The sequence below is a fragment of the Dipodomys merriami genome, unplaced genomic scaffold (genome assembly GCF_024711535.1).
Source record: "Dipodomys merriami isolate MVZ:Mamm:240054 unplaced genomic scaffold, mDipMer1.0.p SCAF_97, whole genome shotgun sequence".
Lineage (NCBI taxonomy): Eukaryota > Metazoa > Chordata > Mammalia > Rodentia > Heteromyidae > Dipodomys > Dipodomys merriami.
Genome location: NW_027206590.1, coordinates 2,139,692 through 2,162,279, shown reverse-complemented (window position 1 = coordinate 2,162,279; position 22,588 = coordinate 2,139,692). Strand labels below are relative to the sequence as shown.

General features: G+C 44.3%; 1 protein-coding gene across 3 annotated transcripts in view; it reads left to right on the top strand.

Moving 5' to 3' along the window:
• Nucleotides 1–127: 127 nt before the first annotated feature.
• Prdm4 (PR/SET domain 4) overlaps nucleotides 128–22,588 on the top strand; it is a 31,588-nt gene continuing 9,127 nt past the window's right edge. For 2 of the 3 annotated variants that reach the window (XM_070014473.1, XM_070014475.1), the window contains exons 1-7: nucleotides 128–223; nucleotides 387–653; nucleotides 5,517–5,650; nucleotides 8,654–8,839; nucleotides 9,914–10,708; nucleotides 18,882–19,031; nucleotides 21,007–21,125. In XM_070014473.1, the coding sequence (XP_069870574.1) occupies nucleotides 643–653; nucleotides 5,517–5,650; nucleotides 8,654–8,839; nucleotides 9,914–10,708; nucleotides 18,882–19,031; nucleotides 21,007–21,125 (1,395 nt within the window). In that variant the 5' untranslated portion in view covers nucleotides 128–223; nucleotides 387–642. Of the gene's footprint in view, nucleotides 224–386; nucleotides 654–832; nucleotides 970–5,516; nucleotides 5,651–8,653; nucleotides 8,840–9,913; nucleotides 10,709–18,881; nucleotides 19,032–21,006; nucleotides 21,126–22,588 lie in introns of those variants that run through there. The other variant, XM_070014474.1, reaches the window with a different exon arrangement.

The window sequence follows — 22,588 nt, the reverse complement described above, 5'->3', positions numbered from 1 at the left end:
TCGAGCGCCCCCGAGCGGCCGGGGAGCCGGAAACGCAAGCGGAGGGCGCGGTCCTGAGGAGGAGGTCGGGCGGGGCGGGACGCGGCGGGGCGGGGCGGGGCCGCGCGGGAAACGTTAGGGGAGCGGCCCCCGGGGGCGCGGGGTCGTGGGCACCCGGGGCGAGCTCTGGCCGGATGAGGAACAAAGCGAGCGGGCGGGCGCGCGTCCTCCGCGCGGACGGCAGGTGGGCTGCGCGCGCGGGCCGGGCGGGCGGACGAGGGCGGCCTGCTGGGCCCCTCGGGAGGCGCCGGTGTCGCCGCGCCCGTGTGGCCCGGGGACGCTAGCGGGGCGGGAAGGGCGTCCCCCCCCCCCCCGTGTCGGTGACCGCTCTCGCCCCCCTCCCGCAGCTCGGGCAGCCCCCCTCCCGGCGCTTGTGGAAGGAAAGGCCTCGGGTGTCTCCCGGCATGCCTCGTCCCGCGGCGGGGTGCGCGGCCGCCGGCCCTCGGCGGGAGCGGGGCGGCCCCCGGCGGTCCCCGGAACCAGAGGCCGCGGCGGGGCGGCGGTTGTGAGCCCGCGGCGGTAGCACGTGACGCCGGACGCGCCGCCTGATGCCGCGGCCCCGCCGCCCGAGCGCTGCTTTCTCCGACGCCCGGCCGCGAGCAGATGCATCACAGGTGCGTGGGGGCGCGCGGGACGCGGCCCGGGACCACGGAGAGGGTTGCGGGGTGTGGGGGGGTGATGTGCAACGAGGCTTGGGGTCCCCAAGGCCGCGACAGAAACGTCCCGGAGCTAGGGTTGGGTTGGAGGGTAACGCTCTTCGTTCATCCTGGTTGACCTCTCTCGGGTCACACACGAAAAGCCACCCATCTCGGGTGACAGCCTTTTCAACTAGGTCGACGTGTTATTTCGTCGTCGATTGTCTCAATCAGGAAAAACGTCGTCTCTTTTTTAACGTCATCCTCGTGCTTCACCTGGAGTTTGGCAGGAACGGTAGGCTCGAAGGATTAGGTTAAGAGTTCTTAATTCTTGCAAGCTTTCCTATTAAACTAAAAAAAGAAAAAAGTGTGCGAGTCTGTGTGTGTGTGTGTGCGTGCAAGCGCGCGCGTGCGTGCAGCAGTGCCAGTACTGGGGGCTTGAATTCGGGGCCAGGTCACTCTCCCGTAGCATCACTCAAGGCTTTTCGCCCTACCACTTGAGTTACACCTCCCTTCTAGCTATTAGGTGGTTAAGCGTTGGGAAAAATGGAGGAGAAAGGAAGGAAACAGGCCGGATTCCATCATCCACAGGCGAGGACAGTTTATTGAGATAGAGCAGCAAGGGACGCAGCCTTCCTGCGGGCTTGGAGACTGTGAGCTGGGCTTTATGAGAATCTGAGCAAGAAGGCAGAGGTTCATGAAAAAGCCAGGTAGTTGGGAGCTTTTCGGTTGGGCCAACAATGGAATGAATACAGCTGGGCTTAGCTGCATTGCCCTGCATACCTGGGGTTTTGCCTAGTGTCTGTATGTGCCCAGGACAATAGGGTGGGGTTAATTCCTTCATATTCCAGCTTTGGAAAAGTAGAGAGAATGGTTAAAGAGGGAGGAGGCAAGTCCTTCTGTAAGAGATAGGATTTCTTCCTGAGTTGGCTTCAAACCATGATCTCAGCCTCTCCCCAAGCAGCTTAGGACTTACAGGTATGAGCCACCAGTGCAGGACTGACGTTTCTTTTGGAGATGGAGTTTTACTATGTAGCCCAGATTGCCCTCAAATTCACTATCCCCTCGTCTCCACCTCCTGGGATTATGGTTGTGCACCACCACGCTAGCTTCCCCCAAGCTTCCATTGTTTAAAGTACTTTAAAGTGCCATGCCAGTACAGTATAGAATTCTGCATGCAATGGCAATGGCTGTTACTGCAGAATCCTTTCAAAAGCTGTATGTTTAGAAGAATTAGGAGGATAAAACACAAATTGGTTGAAATTACTGATATTTACATTTTTCAGAGTGACTGCATTTTGCTTAGCTGCCTCTTTTATTCCAAGAAAGAGATGTGAGATAAACAACTAGCAATGGTTCCATAGGTTGGCTAGAAGCTAAACCGTAGGAGAATAGAGGAAATGATTTTTATCAGAGATGAGTAAAAGGAGAGGACTTAGTATCTTGACTTTAGCTTTTCTTTTAAGCTGGCTTCTGAGATTCCCTTATGAGGAGGGAGTTAGGATTGTACTTTGGAATGGGAAGTCTCAAGAGGATCCTAATTTACATTCCCTTCCTCTGCCTGTAGGATGCTAGTTACCTTTGGTTTCTATCTGCTGAAGTCATCACATTTTAGGGACTCACAGCAAAGCAGCAATCTGCTGAGCTGCTGGCTTTAAACTCTTGTTTGAACTGGTTTGAATAAAAACAACAGAATGCTTGCCTCGCATGCATGAGGTCCTGGGTTCGATTCCTCAGCACCACATAAGCAGGAAAAAAAAAAACGGAAGTGGTGCTGTGGCTCAGTGGTAGAGCACTAGCCTTGACCTGAAGAGCTGAGGGACAGCGTTCAGGCCCAGAGTTCAGGTCCCACAACTGTCAAAAAAAAAAAAAAAAAAACCCAAAACAATAAACTTCACGAGAAGTTGTATATATAAAAGGCAAAGTAGATATTTTTTATTAAAACTATTTTTTTTTGTCAGCCCTGGGGCTTGAACTCTGGGCTTGCACCCTGTCCCTCAGCTCTTCAGCTCAAGGCAAGTGCTCTTAACACTTGAGCCACAGCACCACTTCCAGTTTTCTGATGGTTTATTGGAGAAAAGTCTCATAGACTTTCCTGCCTGGGGCTGGCTTTGAACCACAGTCCTCAGATCTCAGCCTCCTGAGTAGGATTACAGGCATGAGCCACCGTTGCCTGGCTAAAACTATTTTCTTTTTTTTTTTTTTTTTTTTGGTCGGTCGTGGGGCTTGAACTCTGAGCTTGGGCACTGTCCCTGCACTCTTCAGCTCAAGGCAAGCGCTCTACCCCCTTGAGCCACAGCTCCACTTCTGGTTTTCTAGTGGTTTATTGGAGATAACCAGAGTCTCACGGACTTTCCTGCCTGGGCTAGCTTTGAGCCTCGATCCTCAGATCTCAGCCTCCTGAGTAAGCTAGGATTACAGGCGAGAGCCACCGGCGCCCGGCTTAAAAAGTGGTTTATTGGAGATAACCAGAGTCTCACGGACTTTCCTGCCCGGGCTGGCTTTGAGCCGCGATCCTCAGATCTCAGCCTCCTGAGTAAGCTAGGATTACAGGCGAGAGCCACCGGCGCCCGGCTTAAAACTATTTTCTTTTGTCTTCTTTTTTGTCTTTTTCATTTTTTGATACTGGGGATTTAATTCAGGACATTGTACTTACTAGACAAGTGTTTTGCCACTGAGCTATATCCCAGTTGCAAAGTAGATCTTTGACTGTAATTTTCTTAGTACATTAAGAAATAGTATTTTCTTAAATTAGATTCGAGTCAGAATCCTAACTCTGCTTCTGACTAGTTATGGGATCTTGAGTTAAGTTTCTTAACCCATCTAAGTTTCCTCAGGATTAAGAATGTCTGTCTTATAATATGAGGATTAGGAGTGAGATGTAAATCATGTAAACCAATGCATTATATATGGCAAGGTGCAGTATGTGTACCTATTACTAGTTTCATGTTGACTGATGTCATTGCTGTTTTTCAGAATTAAAAACCTGTTATTTATTTTTGTCAGTCATGGGGCTTGAACTCTGGGCCTGGGCACTGACCCTCAGCTCTTCAGCTCAAGGCTAGTGCTCTACTTCTTGAGCCACAGCGCCACTTACGGTTTTCTAGTGGTTAATTGGAGATAAGAGTCTTATGGACTTTCTTGCCTGGGCTGGCTTTGAGCCGTGATCCTCAGATCTCAGCCTCCTGAGTAGCTAGGATTACAGGTGTGAGCCACCGGTGCCTGACTTAAAAACCTATTTAAGTATGCTTCTATTGCGTAGCTCCATTTGATTCGTCTTCCTTGCTGCTCCCCATCCCTGCCCAGCCCCCTGTACCTGGTCAATGTACTGTCTACCATATAGCCTTAACCCAGCTGCTCCATGTACCCTAGCACATAGAGAAGATGTGTCACCATGATGTCAAGTAAGCATTAGAGGTCATTAGAGACCTACCTTGAATACCTTGCTGGCCAGCCTCTTTAAATGATAATTATGATGACAGTGCCTAAGCTCTCACTATAATCCAGTTCTTTTTTTTTTTTTTTGGTCTTTCGTGGGGCTTGAACTCTGGCTTGGGTGCTGTCCCTGCGCTCTTCAGCTCAAGGTGAGCGCTCTACCCCTTGAGCCACAGCGCCACTTCGGTTTTCTAGTAGTTTATTGGAGATAAGAGTCTCATAGACTTTCCTGCCCGGGCTGGCTTTGAACCGTGATCCTCAGATCTCAGCCTCCTGAGTAGCTAGGATTACAGTCGTGAGCCACCAGTGCCCGGCTTCAATCCAGTTCTTTTTGATAATAGACTCCAATAATGGCTTGCTCAGGTCAGTATTACTTTTATGCTCTAGATGTTTTTAGTGTACTTTAAGATAGATTGCATAGGGAAGGTGATTGATTCTTCAGTCCTCATGGACTGTGTGTCTTATAACTTTGGTGTGTTAAAACCATTTTGGCAGTGCTTTGTGGGAAGTCTTGGGCTGTCACTGAATTGTGCTGCTTTGGCGCATGTGCCCAGCCTCATGAACCTTAGTTTCCTTATGTGCCTTATTTTGTAGACATTGACTGAGGATTTGAAGGACTTTTTTTTTTTTGTCAGTCATGGGGCTTGAACTCTGGGCTTGGGCGCTGTCCCTGAGCTCTTCAGCTCAGGGCGAGCGCTCTACCGCGTGAGCCACAGCGCCACTTCTGGTTTTTTTTCTAGGAGTTTATTGGAGATAAGAGTCTCATGGACTTTCCTGCCAGGGGCTGGCTTTGAACCGTGATCCTCAAATCTCAGCCTCCTGAGTAGCAAGGATTACAAGCATGAGCTGCTGGCGCCTGGCTTGAAGGACATTTTAATAAAGTTACAACAAAACTTACATAATGAACCTTGATATCGATGAGATTATATTAAAGTACTAAACCTTAAGGGAAATACAGTGTTTCTTCACACCATTGATGATATTGATGAGACCCAGTATCACCTTAACTGCTGATAAAAGAGATGAGTTCGTTTTTTGCATAGTTTTAAACAAAGTGCCTAAAAAAATACCAATATGAAGTAATAAGCTGTTAGAGACAATAACTATTGAGAGCAAAATGCTGGATAATTTAAAAACAAACCGTGTTTGCCAGTGTGCTGTACAGATTGTGGACTTTGCTTTGGGTAGTGTCTGTCACTGCTGTATGACACTGACATGAGTTACAAACCTCTGTTTCTGTTTCCTCTAGAGAGAATAGGATATCAGCCATCTCAGAGTTGTGACCTCCAAAATGAGTAGTTGGTCAGATTCAGTTCCTCCATCCCTACAAATTCAGACTCTTGAATAACTTAATGGAATCACTGAGGTAATTTTTTTGTTTAACTGATTGTGTGTGCTCTTTCCTAGGATGAATGAAATGAACCTGAGCCCAGTGGGGATGGAGCAACTGACTTCATCCTCTGTGAGCAATGCCTTGCCAGTCTCAGGAAGTCACCTGGGCTTGGCTGCCTCTCCCACTCACAGTGCCATCCCTGCCCCAGGTAGGTGGTAAGGGAGAGTTACCACATTTTCTGATCAGTTCTGCATACTTCTAAGGATAGAAGAGACAGGCAGGCCTGAAGGCAGTACCACATTGCTTGCATGGAAGAAAAGTTTTAAAGCCTTCCAGAGTTCTAATAGTAGTAGCAGGTTTTTTCTTTTTTTGTCATCGTAGGGCTTGAACTCTGGGCTTGGGCCCTGTTGCTCAGCTCAGTTCAAGGAAAGAGCTCTACCACTTGAGCCACAGCGCCACTTCTGGTTTTCTGGTGGTTATTTGAACTCAGGGACTTTCCTGCCCAGGCTGGCTTTGAACCACAATACTCAGATCTCAGTCTCCTGAGATCTGAGTATATAGGCATGAGCTACCAGCGCCCGGCTTTTTTTTTCTTTTTCTGATAGTGTTTTGTTTTGTTTTGTTTTTTTAAACTTTGCATGTTATTTGGGCTTAACCACTCATCTGGTTCACACCTTGGCACAGTGTCCCTGGATTAATAGAAGAAAACCAGTTAAATTTACTCATTAGTTCCCAAAGCATGGGGAATTGGGCCTCATTTTTCTACTAGGTTTGAAACTGAGTAATTACAAGTGTGCCAGGTCAGAAATTGTGGAAGCAAGGTAGCTTTATCAACCAGAGAAAGATGCAAATTTGTTCTAACCCTTCATTGTACTTTATAAACCTCTTCCTGTCTAGTTTTACTTTCTTTCTCTATTGAAATGTAAAAGGTATGAGTAAGCAATTGACTCTGAATGGTGTATTGCATTATAATGTATTAGACTTTACCAAACTAGTTGTTAATGTTTGAAATTATTTTAAATTAATCCATAAGATGTTTGAATAGCTCTCCATGGAGAATTACCTATTAAATTAGTAAAGTACAGTGTAGCAATTAATAATCTTTATTGAAACTAAAATCTCTTTATTTTCAAGTTTCCACAAAAGAGTTTTTTTCTTTTTGTGATAGTCTCAGGGTCCATATGTTGTACCTAAGATTTTTTTATTCACAGTGAGCATTTGACCACTTGAGCCACAGCTCCGCTTCCAGCTTTTTATTTATTTATTTATTTATTTATTTATTTATTTATTTATTTATTTATTGGGTCTGGTTGTGGGCCCTGAGCCTGGGCGCTGTCCCTCAGCTCTTCAGCTCAAGGCTAGCCCTCTACCACTTGAGCCACAGCGCCACTTCCGGCTTTTTTCTTTTTGCTTGTGTGGTGCTGAGGAATCGAACCCAGGGCCTTGAGCATGCAAGGCAAGCGCTCTACCACTGAGCCACCTTCCCAGCTCTGCTTCCAGCTTTTTAGTGGTTAATTGGAGATAAGAGTCTCACAGACGCCGGGCGCTGGTGGCTCATGCCTGTAATCCTAGCTACTCAGGAGGCTGAGATCTGAGGATCGTGGTTCAGAGCCAGCCCGGGCAGGAGAGACTGTGAGACTCCTATCTCCAATAAACCACCAGAAAATTGGAAGTGGCGCTGTAGCTCAAGTGGTAGAGCGCTTGCCTTGAGCTGAAGAGCTGAGGGACAGCGCCCAGGCCCAGAGTTCAAGCCCCCACAGCCGACAAAAAAAAAAAAAAGAGTCTCACAGACTTTCCTGTTGGGGCTGGCTTTGAACCCCAATCCTCATATCTCAGCTTCCTGAGTATCTAGGATTACGGATGTGAGCCACCAGTGCCCAGCCTCAAAAGAAATTTTAAGTTAGTTGTTAACCTGTCTGAATGCCTAAATACCTCTTAGGCATTCCTTTCAGTAGAAACTCTTGTTAAGGAGAAAAAGCCACCGGGTGCCGGTGGCTCATGCCTGTAATCCTAGCTACTCAAGAGTCTGAGGTCTGAGGATTGCCGTTCAAAGCCAGCCCGGGCAGGAAAGTCTGTGAAACTCTTATCTCCAATAAACCACCAGAAAACCAGAAGTGGAGCTGTAGCTTAAGTGGTAGAGCGCTTGCCTTGAGCTGTAGAGCTGAAGGGCAGTGCTCAGGCCCAGAATTCAGGCCCCATGACTGACCAAAAAAAAAAAAGAGAAAAAGCCTATTAAAAATATTGCTCCTGCTGGGCACCGGAATCCTAGCTATTCAGGAGGCTGAGATCTGAGGATTGCAGTTCAAAGCCAGCCCAGGCAGGAAAGTCCATGAGACTCTTATCTCCACTAAACCACTCAGAAAACCAGAAGTGGCACTGTGGCTCAAGTGGTAGAGGGCTTGCCTTGAGCTGAAGAGCTGAGTGACAGCGCCTAGACCCAGAGTTCAAGCCCCGGACTGACCAAAAAAAAAGAAAAAATTAAAATATTGCTCCTTGAGGAAATGTATAAATCAGTACTGCCCAAACTTAGGAGTATTCATTATGATATTTAGACACAGTAGAAGTCACTTAACACTTAGAGTCATGTCCCAGCCCATTTTTACTTCAGTTATATTTCAGATAGCCTTGCATGGCAATTCTCAACTGTTTTTTGTGTAGCGGAATTATAGGTAATATTTACTATATCAGCGTACTTGTTGAGATGGGATCTGGTCAACTTTTCTGCCAGGGTGGCCTCAAACTGATTCTCCTAATCCTGACCTCCTGTGTACCTGGAATTTCAGGTGTGTGCCACCACACCAATCCTATATTCATTAGAATTTTAATTGTGAATGACATAGGGGCAATGACTTAGGAGCAATACAGACAATGGGAGGATTCATTTGACATATTAAAACTAGAGAATTTTTTGGGGGGAGGGGGTCCAATTGTGGGGCCTGAACTCTGGGCCTGGACGCTGTCCCTCAGCTCTTCAGCTCAAGGCTAGCGCTCTACCACTTGAGCCACAGCACCACTTCTGGCTTTTTACTTTTTGCTTATGTGGTGCTGAGGAATTGAACCCAAGGCCTCATGCATGCAAGGCATTACCATTGAGCCACCTTCCCAGCCCCTAGAGAATTAGTTCGGAAGTTACACTGTTTTGTCCAGTTTGTGGAAATCTGTATAGTATTAAGATTACTAGGGTGAAATTTAATAATTTTTTATTTTGTAGGTCTTCCTGTGGCAATTCCAAACCTGGGTCCCTCATTAAGCTCTCTGCCTTCTGCTTTGTCTCTGATGCTCCCAATGGGTATTGGGGATCGAGGGGTGATGTGTGGGTTACCTGAAAGAAACTATACCCTACCTCCACCACCTTACCCTCACCTCGAGAGCAGTTACTTCAGAACCATTCTACCTGGTAAGTTTTATCTTCTTGTTAGGAAAAATAATGGGGCCATCTTTTAACCTCAGTTCTTAGTGATTTGAATCATTCTTTTTTGTCTTTGTCATTATATATTCATGTCCAGATGGAAAAGTCTGGCTCTCCCAATGACTTACTATATCAGTCTTTTTCTTTTGGTCGGTCATTGGGCTTGAACTCTGGGATTGGATGCTGTCTCTCAGCTCTTCAGCTCAAGGCTAGCACTGTACCACTTGAGCCACAGCACCACTTTTGGGTTTTGGTGGTGAATTGGCGATAAGAGTCTCATGGACTTTCCTGTTAAGGCTGGCTTTGAACCATAATCTTCAGATCTCAGCCAGGCACGAGCCACCGGAGCCCAGCATTCTTGTAGACTTCTGTCCCAGCTGGCTTGGCCTTCCAATCCATTTCCTGTGTAGCTTGGGTGACAGATGTGTATCACTATGTCCAGCTATGAATTGAGGAGAGTTCATGAGACTCCTGATCTTTTCTTCCCAGCCTGGCCTTGAGCTACAATCCTTCAATCTCCCAAGTAGCTAGGATTGCAGATTTTAGCCATCATTGCCCTACTTAATTATGTCTGTACAGCAAATTTTTGCATGTTAGGAATTAGAGATTGCAACCATGTAAATACTAAAGGTAGCACTTAAGTCATTTATAGTTTGCATCAAGCTATTGGGATTTGAGTTTGACAGGAAAAATTACGGTATGTTTATGTCACTTTATTAAAAAGTATACCTAATTAGGAGCCTAGCTACTCAGGGGGCTGAGATCTGAGGATTGCGGTTTGGAGCTAGTCCAGGCAGAAAAGTCCCCATGAGACTCTTACCTCCAATTAACGCCTCAAAAAACCAGAAGTGGAGCTATTGCTGAATTGTTAGAGTGCCAGCCTTGAGCACAAAGAGGCTCAGGGACAGTTCAAGCCCCACAACTGACACACACCCCCAGAAAAAAAAGTTAAGTAGATTATTTTAACTTGGTTGTATTTGAGGGAAGTAATTTATAGCAATTGAAATTTTTTATATTTAACAATGTAAGAAATTTCTATTTCTGATCTTTTTTTGTTCTCAGGTATTCTTTCTTATTTAGCTGACAGGCCACCTCCTCAGTACATCCACCCCAACTCTATAAATGTGGATGGTAACACAGCACTATCGATTGCCAATAACCCTTCAGCGCTAGATCCCTATCAGTCCAATGGAAATGTTGGATTAGAACCAGGCATTGTTTCAATAGACTCGCGTTCTGTGAACACACATGGTGCCCAAAGTCTTCATCCTAGTGATGGCCATGAGGTGGCGTTGGACACAACAATCACTATGGAGAATGTTTCCCGGGTTACCAGCCCAATCTCTACAGATGGAATGGCAGAGGAGCTTACAATGGATGGTGTTGCAGGCGAGCATTCTCAAATTCCAAATGGCTCCAGAAGTCATGAACCTCTCTCCGTGGATTCTGTGAGCAACAACCTGGCAGCAGACCCTGTAGGACATGGCGGTGTGCTACCTATTCATGGGAATGGACTGGAGCTCCCTGTGGTCATGGAGACAGACCACATTGCAAGTCGGGTCAACGGGATGTCGGACAGTGCCCTCAGTGACTCCATCCACACCGTGGCTATGAGCACCAACTCTGTAAGCGTGGCACTCTCTACCTCACACAACCTTGCTTCCCTAGAATCTGTTTCCCTTCATGAAGTTGGCCTCAGCCTAGAACCTGTGGCTGTCTCCTCCATCACCCAGGAGGTTGCTATGGGAACAGGTCATGTAGATGTATCTTCAGACAGTCTTTCTTTTGTACCATCTTCACTGCAAATGGAAGACTCCAATTCAAACAAGGAAAACATGGCAACCTTGTTTACAATTTGTGAGTGTGCTTAGCCTTTCTCTTTTAGAAATTTTGGTTTAAAAAGACCATCGTCCCTACTAGGTTCAGTCAGTGTTCTGCATTAATTTAAGGGAATATATAGGAAGTTATTGGTTTTTGAAGGTTTTTGCCTATGATCCTTTTATTGAAGTGGTCCCTTTACCTCAAGTAAGCCAAGAAATGTGCCAAATATTATGCATTAAGTCTTGTAGTATAATATAAAGCGAAATATTTGTTGTTGTTTTTTTTACAGTATCCTCCCAGAGGAAAGAAACATAAAAGTAGTCACTTCTGTATTTACAGATAAACTTGCTTGATAATGCTTAAGGTATTTTCTAAGGCTTTACAAATAAGGGTTATAGCATGAAACTTTATAGAATTAGTCTATATGACATTCACTGTGCTCTTTAAGCATAAGACTAAAAAAATTAAATTACTTTTTTTTTTTGGGGGTCCGGTCGTGGGCCTGAACTCTGGGCCTGGGCGCTGTCCCTCAGCTCTTCAGCTCAAGGCTACCACTTGAGCCACAGCGCCACTTCCGGCTTTTTTCCTTTTTGCTTATGTGGTGCTGGGGAATCGAACCCAGGGCCTCATGCTTGCAAGACAAGTGTTCTACCACTGAGACACCTTCCCAGCCCAAAATTAAATTACTTTTATAACTGGAGAAATATAGATGGATATAAATGTAATACTTTTTGTTCAGAATACATATAAATTATTATAGGCTTTTTTTTTTTCTTCTAGTTTTTTTGTTGTTGTTGATTTTGGGGCTGGAACTCAGGGCCTGGGTGCTGTCCCTGAGCTTTTGTGCTCAAGACTAGTCCTCTGCCACTTTGAGCCACAGCTCTACTTCAGGTTTTCTGATGGTTAGTTGGAGATAAGAGTCTCATGGTCTTTTCTGCCTGGGCTGGCTTTGAATTGTGATCCTCGGATCTCAGCCTCCTGAGTAGCTACGATTACAGGCATGAGCCACCAGTGCCTGGCAATTATTGTAGTTTGACATGTAAAATTTATTTTTATTGGGCGATAATGCAAAGCCACATCCACATGGTGGGTTTTTGGTATTTCTTCGTGGTTCATTCATGCATGAAATGTGTACTTAACCTGCATGCTTAACTTGTGGTCTGAGGATAGAGCAGTGTACAGAGTTAGGGTATACCTTTAAGGAACCTGTAGTGTAATAGAAGGCATGGACAAGCAAACTATTGGATCACAGAACGGTCAGTGTGAAGATGGAGTTAGCTCTAGTTGCTAAAACAGCCTGAGGGAAAACAGCCAGTGTAGAAAGTTGGGAGCTAACATACGTGTTAGCACAGACCTTAAGGACAAGAAAAATGAAAACAGTTGACAGGAAGCTGGGAGTTTGCACCTGTCAGTGCCTAGAATTAAAAGAATCAAGAATGTTTCAGATTTGTTGAAATGTAAAATGGAGATGGGAGGGGTCACCTGATAAAAGAAGTAGGAACTAGGACAAGATCTTCTAAGAGCAAACGAATAAGGTTGAGATGAGGTTCTGTGAAAAATGTCAGGGTAGTTAGAGAAGTACATTGAGATGATGTGCCAAATTCACATGAAAGGTGATGGTTTTCCAGTCATCCTTTAACTCCAGTGAAGGAAGTAGTAGACATTCTAGAGAAGTGAGTAGAGCTTGTGGACTAGCCAAGGTTAAGAAAATCCTGGCTTTTGGAAGCGGATTAATGAGGTGAATAAATAATAAAAGGTGGACGGGATTTTGTTTTTTTGATGTTTAGTTTTTATGTTTGGGGCGGTGGTGAAGTTAGTTTCAGGATCTAAGAAAGTTGTGTATGAGGGCTGGGAAGGTGGCTCAGTGGTAGAGCGCTTGCCTTGCATGCCTGAGGCCCTTGGGTTTGATTCCTCAGCACCACATAAGCAAAAAAGAAAAAAGCCGGAAGTGGCGCTGTGGCTCAAGTGGTAGAGCGCTAGCCTTGAGCTGAAGAGATGAGGGACAGCGCCCAGGCCCAGAGTTCAGTCCCCATGACCGGACCCCCCAAATAAAAGTTGTAAATGGAGCTGAATAGGATCAATTCTAACTGGAAATATTTAGGAATCATCAACATTAAGATAGTATACTTGTGGCCGTGGCAATGGGATGAAACCAGCTAGTGATAAGATGGAACAGGAAGAGAAGAAGGGAGTGATGCACATTCTTGGTATTAACACATCTCAGATTCATGTTTTCATCCAGTATTGTTTTTAACATGAAGACCATTAGTTGAGATATTGTTTATGTGTATGCATTTTAAAGTACACTTAAGTGAATTTTTGGCCTATTCAAAAGTTGTACAGTCATCACTGGTATTTACTTGCAAAAGTTATAATCATCTATACAGACTTTTCTTACCAAATAGCATTCGTAGTCATTCTTCACTCCTTCTACACCATTCGCAGGCACCAAATGATCTTTTGCTATGTGGATTTTCCTACTCTAGACATTTTGTATAAATACAATCATATGCCTTCCCTGTCTGCTCCTTTTAAAGTTTAGCAAGGACTTATTTTAGCATAGCAAAGTTAAAGGGAGAAATGGCGAAGATAGGTATTTCCTGCTTCTCATGAAGGAAATGGGAGTTAAAAGACTCAAAATGGCAGTTCCTAGGTATAGCCTTTATACTTTTTTAGCTGGTCAAAATATACACATCATCCAGCACCTCTTAATCCAGTGAGACTAGGTAATGGTTGCTTGTGAGTAAAATGGGTGAGCCCCACCCAAAACAGCCTTCAGAATTTCCTTTTGCCAGACATATTTTTTATTCTGTGTCTACTTATTCATGAAGAGTTCTCAGATATTTTTAAAAAACCATCTCAAAGGAACAGGCAAATTTAGGCAACCCCTTCTACATTTCAGAGAAGGCAGAGTTAGGTAGCTTATATCTGTTACTGCAATTTAACATTTAAAAGAGGCATGATGAATTGACCTGCTTTTTCAGTGCCTGGCTTTAATGTCTAAGTGGCAATTTTGATATATTAAAAGTTATATTTTCCCCTAGCTCCTCATCTAGTCCTTTATTTCCCTCCTAAATGACTTTGGTCCCTTTTCATCTTAAAAAGAGTTCAGAGGGCCCATTGTCTGACTTCTGTAACTGTGTTTGCTGAGCATGGACTGTTGGCTCTGTCTAGAAAAGGGAGCCCCCCCCAAACAACAACAACAAAAAAATTCCCAGTCTTTAGGAGGTGAAATGGGAAAATTCAGTTAACCAGAAATTTGGCTGACAGGCTGCCAAGATCAGGACCAGAAGATGACCAGAATCAGAAGACATCAAAAATTTTTTTTTTTTTTTGGTCAGTTGTGGAGCTTGAACGATGGCTTTGGGCACTGTCCCTACGCTCTTCAGCTGAAGGCGAGTACTCTATCACTTGAGCCACAGCTCCACTTCCGGTTTTCTAGTGATTTATTGGAGATGAGACTCACAGACTTTCCTGCCTGTGCTGGCTTTGAACTGTGATCCTCAGATCTCAGCCTCTTGAGGAACTTGGGTTACAGGCATGAGCCACCGGTGCCCGACTTTATTCTTTTAAGTCAAGAAAGCAGTGACCCTTTTGATGTTTGTGATTTTCTCAACATCAGTTACCACACCTTCATTTACTGACTTCTGTGGAAGTCAGCTAAGGAAGCTATCTATTAGAATTGATCTTTTAGCCACATTGGGAAACATTCAAAGTTTCTCATAGTGTATTAGGAGTTGACTGAGGCTGAAATAGTGGCAACTTTGGGGCATCTTTAGTCTTCAAGGCTTTGTCATTTGGATGTGCTTCCCTCCTGGAGAGGGAGTTTCCTCTCACGGACATGCTTGGCCGCATGTTCCTAGATACCATTGCCCCTTCATAGGGCATTCACTGTCCATTGCCCTGGTTCTTCACATTTATAACTTGCTCCTTTTAGTTTTTTTTTGTTGTCGTTGTTGTTGGTCATGGGGCTTGAACTTTGGGCTTGGGCACTGTCCCTGCGCTCTTCAGCTCAAGGAGAGCACTCTACCGCTTGAGCCACACAGTGCCATTTCTGATTTTTTTTCTAGTAGTTTATTGGAGATAAGAGTCTCATGGACTTACCTGTCCGGGCTGGCTTTGAACCGTGATCCTCAGATCTCAGCCTCCTGAGTAGCTTGGATTACAGGTGTGACCCACCGGCCCCCGGCTATTCCTTTTAGTTATAAGAACCAGCCTGTTGCTTAGAGTTTCCCCAAAGGGGCTTTCCTTTAGAGAGAAATTTCCGTCTTTAATCATTGCTGACTTTGCTTTTTAAAAGCGAAATAATTGGGCTTGCCTCTTTGCCTATAATTGACCTCTCAATCATTTTTTTATTTTATTAAATCTGTGCTGTTAAAAGCCTCACATATCAAATTTACTAAATCTTTTTTTTTTTTTTTTGGTTGGTCGTGGGGCTTGAACTCTGGGCCTGGGCGCTGTCCCTCAGCTCTTCAGCTCAAGGTGAGTGCTCTACCACTTGAGCTACAGCGCCACTTCCGGTTTTCTGGTGGTTTATTGGAGATAGGAGTCTCACGGTCTCTCCTGCCAGGGCTGGCTTTGAACCACGATCCTCAGATCTCAGCCTCCTGAGTAGTTAGGATTACAGGCGTGAGCCACCAGCGCCCGGCAAATTTACTAAATCTTTAAGTGGGGTCTGGGTACCCACTTTCTTTTCTGTAGCTTAGGACAGATATCTGGGGCTTATTGACTAATAAGATACCCCACGCCAGGCGCCAGTGGTTCATGCCTATAGTCCTAGCTATTCAAGGAGGCTGAGATCTGAGGATTGTGGTTCAAAGCCAGCCCAGGCAAGAAAGTCTGCGAGACTCATATCTCCAATTAAACCACCAGAAAATTAGAAATGACACTGGCTCAAAGTGGTAGAAGGTAGCCTTGAATGGAAAAACTCAAGGACAGCGCCCAGCCCCTAAGTTCAAGCCCCATTAATGACCCCCCCTCAAAAAAAACATCCTCAGAAATGTTTGTCCTTCCTTGAATCTGGGCTGATATTTGTATATTTTCTGAGTCTAGGTTAACTGTCCTAGAAACAGATTAGGTTTTTCATTCTCTTCTTGAGTAATATCCTTTAATCAATCATAATTACCAGTCATGTATTATTTTAATTGAATAATTAGTCCCATAATTTTGAAATTTTACAAAAGATATAATTCTAAGTTGGTGCTAAAATTTAGATCCCCATCTTGGAATCATTGATTTCTTGGTATGATAGCTGCTACTGGGGCCAGGCTGAAGTATAGTCTTCTTCAGATTATTGGGATTAAAGTGGTCCTGGTGCCTGAAGATGCAGTTTAGCTGAACACTTGTTCCCCAGCCTCCTCCCATGTGTTATCTAAGGGAGGGAGACCAGGGCATCATGCTTCTAGTACATCTCTGGAGGAGGACCAGATCCAAGAAATGGCAGCGGTAGATGAGGGTGGGGCAGGGGGGGACCTGAGAGCTCCATCTTTCAGAGGCTATGTCCCACTAAAGTGGTGGTCTCTGGTTGATACCTCCACTACTAGCATTGTCATGCCACTCTCAGTACAGGAAAGTTTCCAGTGTACATGTGCCTCCACTTTTTTTTTTTGGGTCCAGTCGTGGGCCTGAACGCTGGGCCTGGGCGCTGTTCCTCAGCTCTTCAGTTCAAGGCTAGCGCTCTACCACTTGAGCCACAGCACCACTTCCGGCTTTTTTCTTTTTGCTTATGTGGTGCTGAGGAATCGAGCCCAGGGCCTCATGCATGCAAGGCAAGCACTCTACCACTGAGCCACCTTCCCAGCCCTATGCCTCCACTTCGCTAGAACTATTGTTTTACCCATAGAAGAGGTGTGTGTGTGTGTGTGTGTGTGTGTGTGTGTGTGTGTGTGTGTGTGTGTGTGTGTGTGTGTGTGTGTGTGTGTGTGTGTGTGTGTGTGTGTGTGTGTGTGTGTGTGTGTGTGTGTGTGTGTGTGTGTGTGTGTGTGTGTGTGTGTGTGTGTGTGTCCCACTTCGCTAGAACTATTGTTTTACCCATAGAAGAGGGTGTGTGTGTGTGTGTGTGTGTGTGTGTGTGTGTGTGTGTGTGTGTGTGTGTGTGTGTGTGTGTGTGTGTGTGTGTGTGTGTGTGTGTGTGTGTGTGTGTGTGTCCTGGGCTTGAACTCGGAGCCTGGGCTTTTGCTCTGTCCCCTGGGCTTTTGCTCTGTCCCTCAGCTGCTTTTGCTCTACTCTTTGAGCCACTATTCCGCGTTTGGTTTTGGTAGTTTATTGGCGCTAAGAGTCTCATGGACTTTGTTGTCCACCAGCTATAAACTTCTATCCTCAGATTTCAGCCTCCTGAGTAACTAGGATTACAGATCTGAGCCACCCGTGCCATGCTTTGCCCTAGAAGTTTTAACCACAGACTGATCACAAAGTAACCTGCCTCAGGCCTTGATTGTTGAAAGGCAACCAATTGGCTTAGGCAGGTACCTACAGCCACCTAGATGTGGCCTGTTTCTTTTCCTGGGTCTGACATATCCATGATGGGAAAAATGACCCATCTCCAAAGCAAGACCTAATGAGGAGAATTGTTAGTAAAGAGAGTTTAAGCAAACTTAAGAAGTTAACTTTAAATGGGAACAAATCCAGGGGAATTGAGACAGAAGTAACTCTAGCCTCATGCCATTTAAAGTACTAATTGACTTTTCAGTCTTTCAACCATATCTGAGTTACTTGTTTTCTTTTTTTTTTTTTTTCTTGGGTCTGGTCGTGGGGCCTGAACTCTGGGCCTGGGTGCTGTCCCTCAGCTTTTCTACTCAAGGCTAGCGCTCTACCACTTGAGCCACAGCGCCACTTCCAGCTTTTTTTTCTTTTTGCTTATGTGGTGCTGAGGAATCGAACCCAGGGCCTCATGCATGCAAGGCAAGTGCTCTACCACTGAGCCACCTTCCCAGCCCTATCTGAGTTACTTGAAAGGCTGAAAAAACCACCGGGTACCTATAGGACTAACAAGAGAACAACTCTTCTATCCCCTTTCTCATTGTCCATTTCTGCCTCTGTTTTCCTCCCTCCAGTGGCCAGTCTGGGAGAAGAGACAGAAAGTTCTCATTCTCTATGGCTAATGGATTTAGACAGAAAAGTACCAAAGCTAAACACTTTCCATACCTCATGAGATTCAACTTCTAGTTCAGGCTATCCAATTTCTGACACTGGAGAATGAATGAGGGGTTCCCTCAGCTTCTCAGCTTTTACATAAAATCACACAGATCCTTGAGATACACTCATGAAAAGCATATCAGAATATCTCACAAAAAGGTGTGTGTGGGGGGGGTTGTCTCAGCCAGGCTCCAGTGGGTCATGCTTGTATCCTAGCTACTCAGGAATCAGATCTAAAGTTCACAGTTCAAAGCCAGCTCCAATTACCCACCAAAAAGCTGAAAGTGGAGCTGTGATTCAAGTGGTAGACCACTAGCCTTGAGCACAAAAGCTTAGGGACTGCCTAAGCTCTGAGGTCAAGCCCCAGGCCCAGTATCCCTCCAAAAATAAAAGTCTTACAAGTGGGGTTTTAGCAAGGATTTACTCTAACCAGGTTGAAGTAGGGAGAAAGGGAAAAGAGACATTTTCTCCTCCCTTTGCAGGAAATGGGAGATAAAGACTATCTGTCTATTTTGCTTTAGCATAATATTATAATAGTTTATCAATGTAGCATGAAGCATCTCAGTACTTTGTTTTTTTTTCAGAGCTGAATAATAGTCCATAAATGAATTTTATTTTTTATTATTTTTATTTTTTTTATGAATTTTATTTTATTTAGGAGTTTATATACATTTTAATTGCTTCCACTTTTTGGTTACTGTGAATGCTTTTTGAGCATTCATGTACAAGTTTTTGTATGAACCTGTTTTTAGTTCTCTTGGGTTTATATTTAGGAGTAGTAAAAAAAAATCTTCAGTACTTTTTGTTTTAATTATTTTTTATTAATCTTTTATGTGCTGAATAGAAAACTTGTTCTGTTGAACCAAAACCAAAAGAAAATCAAATCTTAATGAAATCTGGAGAGACATGAGAGTAGACATACATTTTAGTATAAAAAGATGGTTCTTTGATCAGAGTATCTCTTGCTTCTTACTGATTACATTTTGTAATTAGCACTTAAATTTTTAAAACAATCCTGGTAGTAATTTAGCCTGGTGAATTGTACCCATGTGTGTCTCACACTTGCTGTTCACAGGGTGTACTCTCTGTGACCGAGCCTACCCCTCAGACTGCCCCGAACACGGACCAGTGACTTTTGTTCCTGATACTCCAATAGAGAGCAGAGCACGACTTTCGCTCCCAAAGCAGCTGGTTCTACGCCAGTCAATTGTGGGAGCAGAAGTTGGTAAGCATCTTGGAACCATATAATTTTACCAAGTCTTCTCTTGTACTTTGATGTATTTTAACTTAGGAGTTAATCTAAAGGTCAGTTATGTCTTAAAATTCATGCTTTTAGGGAATATTTGTCTTGTCTGTTGGTGATAACAATAAATCAAGTTGAAAACTTCTTGGGAGACTCTCCCCTCTTTTTTTTGGAAAGACTTGAATAGAGGAAAGTATCCTATCATGTTTGTTGTTTTTTTTAATATTTTTTTATTGTGAATACTGTACAGAGGGGTTACAGTTACATGAGCAAGGTAATGAGTGCATTTCTTATCAAGCATCATTGCCTCCTTTGTTTTTCCCCTCCATCCCTTCCCTCCTACCTTCACAACTACACTCCTGAGCCTGGGTTTTTGAAGACTTGAATTTTCCTAGCAGCACATTGCTTGAAATGTAATTTCTTGTGTTGAAACATGGAAAATTCTCCACTGGTAATTTTATGACACAAAAGAAATGTAGATCAAAAGTTTGTAAATTCGCTTTGGACTGTGATCCTCAGATCTCAGACTCCTGAATAGCTAGGATTACAAGCTACCAGTGCCCAGCCATTTTTTTTTTTTTTGTAGTTTCTTTTCTTTCTTTTTTTTTACTTTTTTTTTTTTTGTTGGCCAAGAGATTTGAACTCTGGGCCTGGGCTCTGTCCCTGAACTCTTCAGCTCAAGGTGAGCACTCTAAAACTTGAGTCATAGCACCACCTTGGTTTTCTGGTGGTTAATTGGAGAAAAGAATTTCACGAACTTTCCTGCTTGAGCTGGTTTTGAATCGCAGTCTTCAGATCTCAGCCTCCTGAGTAGCTAGGATTACAGGCATGAGCCACAAGCACCTGGCTAAAGTTTCATTTTTTAAAATTACTTTTTCTAAGCTGGGTGCTAGTGGCTCACGCCTGTAATTCTAGCTATTCTAGATCTGAGGATCTCGATTCAAAGCCAGCACAGGCAGGAAAAGTCTATGAGACCCTTATCTTCAATAAACCACTCAGAAAACCGGAAGTGGCACTGTGGCTCAAGTGGTGAGTGCTTCCTTGAACTGAAGTGCTGAGGGACAGTGCCCAGGCCCAGAGTTCAAATCCCATTACTGACAAAAAAATAACCAAAAACTTTTTCTGGCTGTGCTTGATGAAAACCACAAGTTAATAAATTTGGTATTGAGGTGAGCTTACTGAGTATAGCACAATTTTCTTGATCCATTCATTGACCAGTGGGCTCCTAGGTGGATTATATAGCTTGGCTATTGTGAAAATGTGGTCAAAACCACAGGCATCTCTTTTTTTATTTTTTTTTTGGGTCCATTCGTGGGGCCTGAACTCTGGGCCTGGGCACTGTTCCTCAGCTCTTCAGCTCAAGGCTAGCGCTCTACCACTTGAGCCACAGCGCCACTTCCGGCTTTTTTCTTTTTGCTTATGTGGTGCTAAAGAATCGAACCCAGGGCCTCATGCATGCAAGGCAAGCGCTCTACCACTGAGCCACCTTCCCAGCCCCCCACAGGCATCTCTTGTATATTGACTTACATTCCTTTGGATAAAGGACGTGGGTTTTTAAAGTGCTAACTAGCTTAGATAGTATAGAGCACAAAATGTTTTACAAGTTTATTTTGTAGTAATTCTGTTATATTTTTGTAACAAAATGTTTCCTGTTCTTTTTTTGTGTATTAACTCCAGAATAATTAATTAGGAGAGACATGTCAGATTTCTTTTGTATAAAACTGGATTTTTGAATTTCTGATACTCCTTTTGAGCCTATTTAATGTGCTTATTACATTTTATACATTTACAGGCCAGCCACCACTATTTTAGCTTTTTCTGAGCAGTACTGACATACCAGTAGTCCTCGGGTTCACTGAAAATGAGATTCTTTGCAAGGTGTTGAGGACCTGTCTCAGGATCCAGTTGGTTGTTTAATCACTGATTGTGTAACTGTGGTGTCTCTGGCCATTGACAGGTGTTTGGACAGCAGAAACCATTCCTGTGCGGACTTGCTTTGGGCCTCTAATTGGTCAGCAAAGTCACTCTATGGAAGTTGCAGAGTGGACAGACAAGGCAGTTAACCATATCTGGAAGGTAAGTATTGATAACCTTCATGATAAGGTAGTTTGACAACCGATACAAAGTCAGAATTATTCTGGACTGACTGAACAATGCATCTACCTGTCATTTACTGTTACATTTTCTGTGTTATTCTTCATAACCAAGACATAAAGCAGTCGGTATTGGACAAATAGGGAATAAAGTGATTTAGGCTGTTCCACTCATTCTTCGCTCCTCTGAATGTGCCTCAGGCTGCACCACACTCTCTGAGGTCTGAGTTCCTGCTAAACTAGTGCTGCCCTCTTCTCCCTCCAGTCTTTATCACAATCATTTATTAGGACCTCCTCAGCCACGGTGAGCTGTTGCCTGCTCACCAGGTCTGGGCAATCTTTGATGAGCTGTCCCAGGAGGTAGAGGGTGACACTGATGACTTGCTCTGTGATAGAATGCCTCAGGGTGGAGGTGATGAAAGCACAGTAATTGCTGATGTGGAGTGGACATTACCACAACCAGCACTTACAGGAAACCAGCTTCACAAAGACAAGCCTACAGGAAGTAAGGAAGAACATCAGAGATGACATGCAATCACTCAAAGGCAAACATAAAGAACAGAGACAGTAAAACTTACGACATGGCTGCAGAGAAAGTCAAGCACATCCTTGATAATTGCAGTGACTTCCATGTTTTCACTGCATGGCATGGCTACCCTCCTGGATGCCCGTGAGGGGGCTGTGCCTCCCTCCACATGGCATTTTCCTTAAGGATGGGTTAGGAATGGGAAATCTTAGCTAACTGGACAAGTACTTTGGATCCCCCTATGTGTCATCCTGACCGGAGCTGACTTGTCATCCCCACTCCAGCAGCTCAAGACACATGGGGCTAATGTCATTGCGCACACTCCACTTCCTTTTAGCAGCGATTTCTTTGGAGAGGAGACATCATTTTTAAGGAAAAATACATAGGTTATCTGAAATCTGACTTGAGAAAATTCCTCTTGGTTTAATAGATATTTAAATCCATCAAGTAGAGTTCTGGAAGAATTGAAGGCTATTGTAGACTATCACTAGAAAGCACAAGACTGTCTTCAGATGACTGCAGTGAAGTCGACTTATGAGACTGGAATATCAAAAAAGGAAATGAATGTAATTCTCAGAGTTACAGTAGGGAAATAGCATGCTTCTACCAGTAACCACATTTGAAATTGAAATAGACACGGAAGAGAGTGTCAAAAGAATAAAAAGAGAAGCCGGGTGCCAATGGCTCATGCTTGTAATCCTAGCTATTCAGGAGGCTGAGATCTGAGGATCTCTGTTCAAAGCCAGCCTGGGCAGGAAAGTCTGTGAAACTGTTACCTCCAGTAAACCACCAGAAAACCAGAAGTGGCACTGTAGCTCAAGTGGTAGAGTGCTAGCCTTGAGCTGAAGAGCTGAGGGACAGTGCCTGGGCCCAGAGTTCAAGGCCCCCCCCCCCAAAAAAAAAAAAGAATAAAGAGAGAC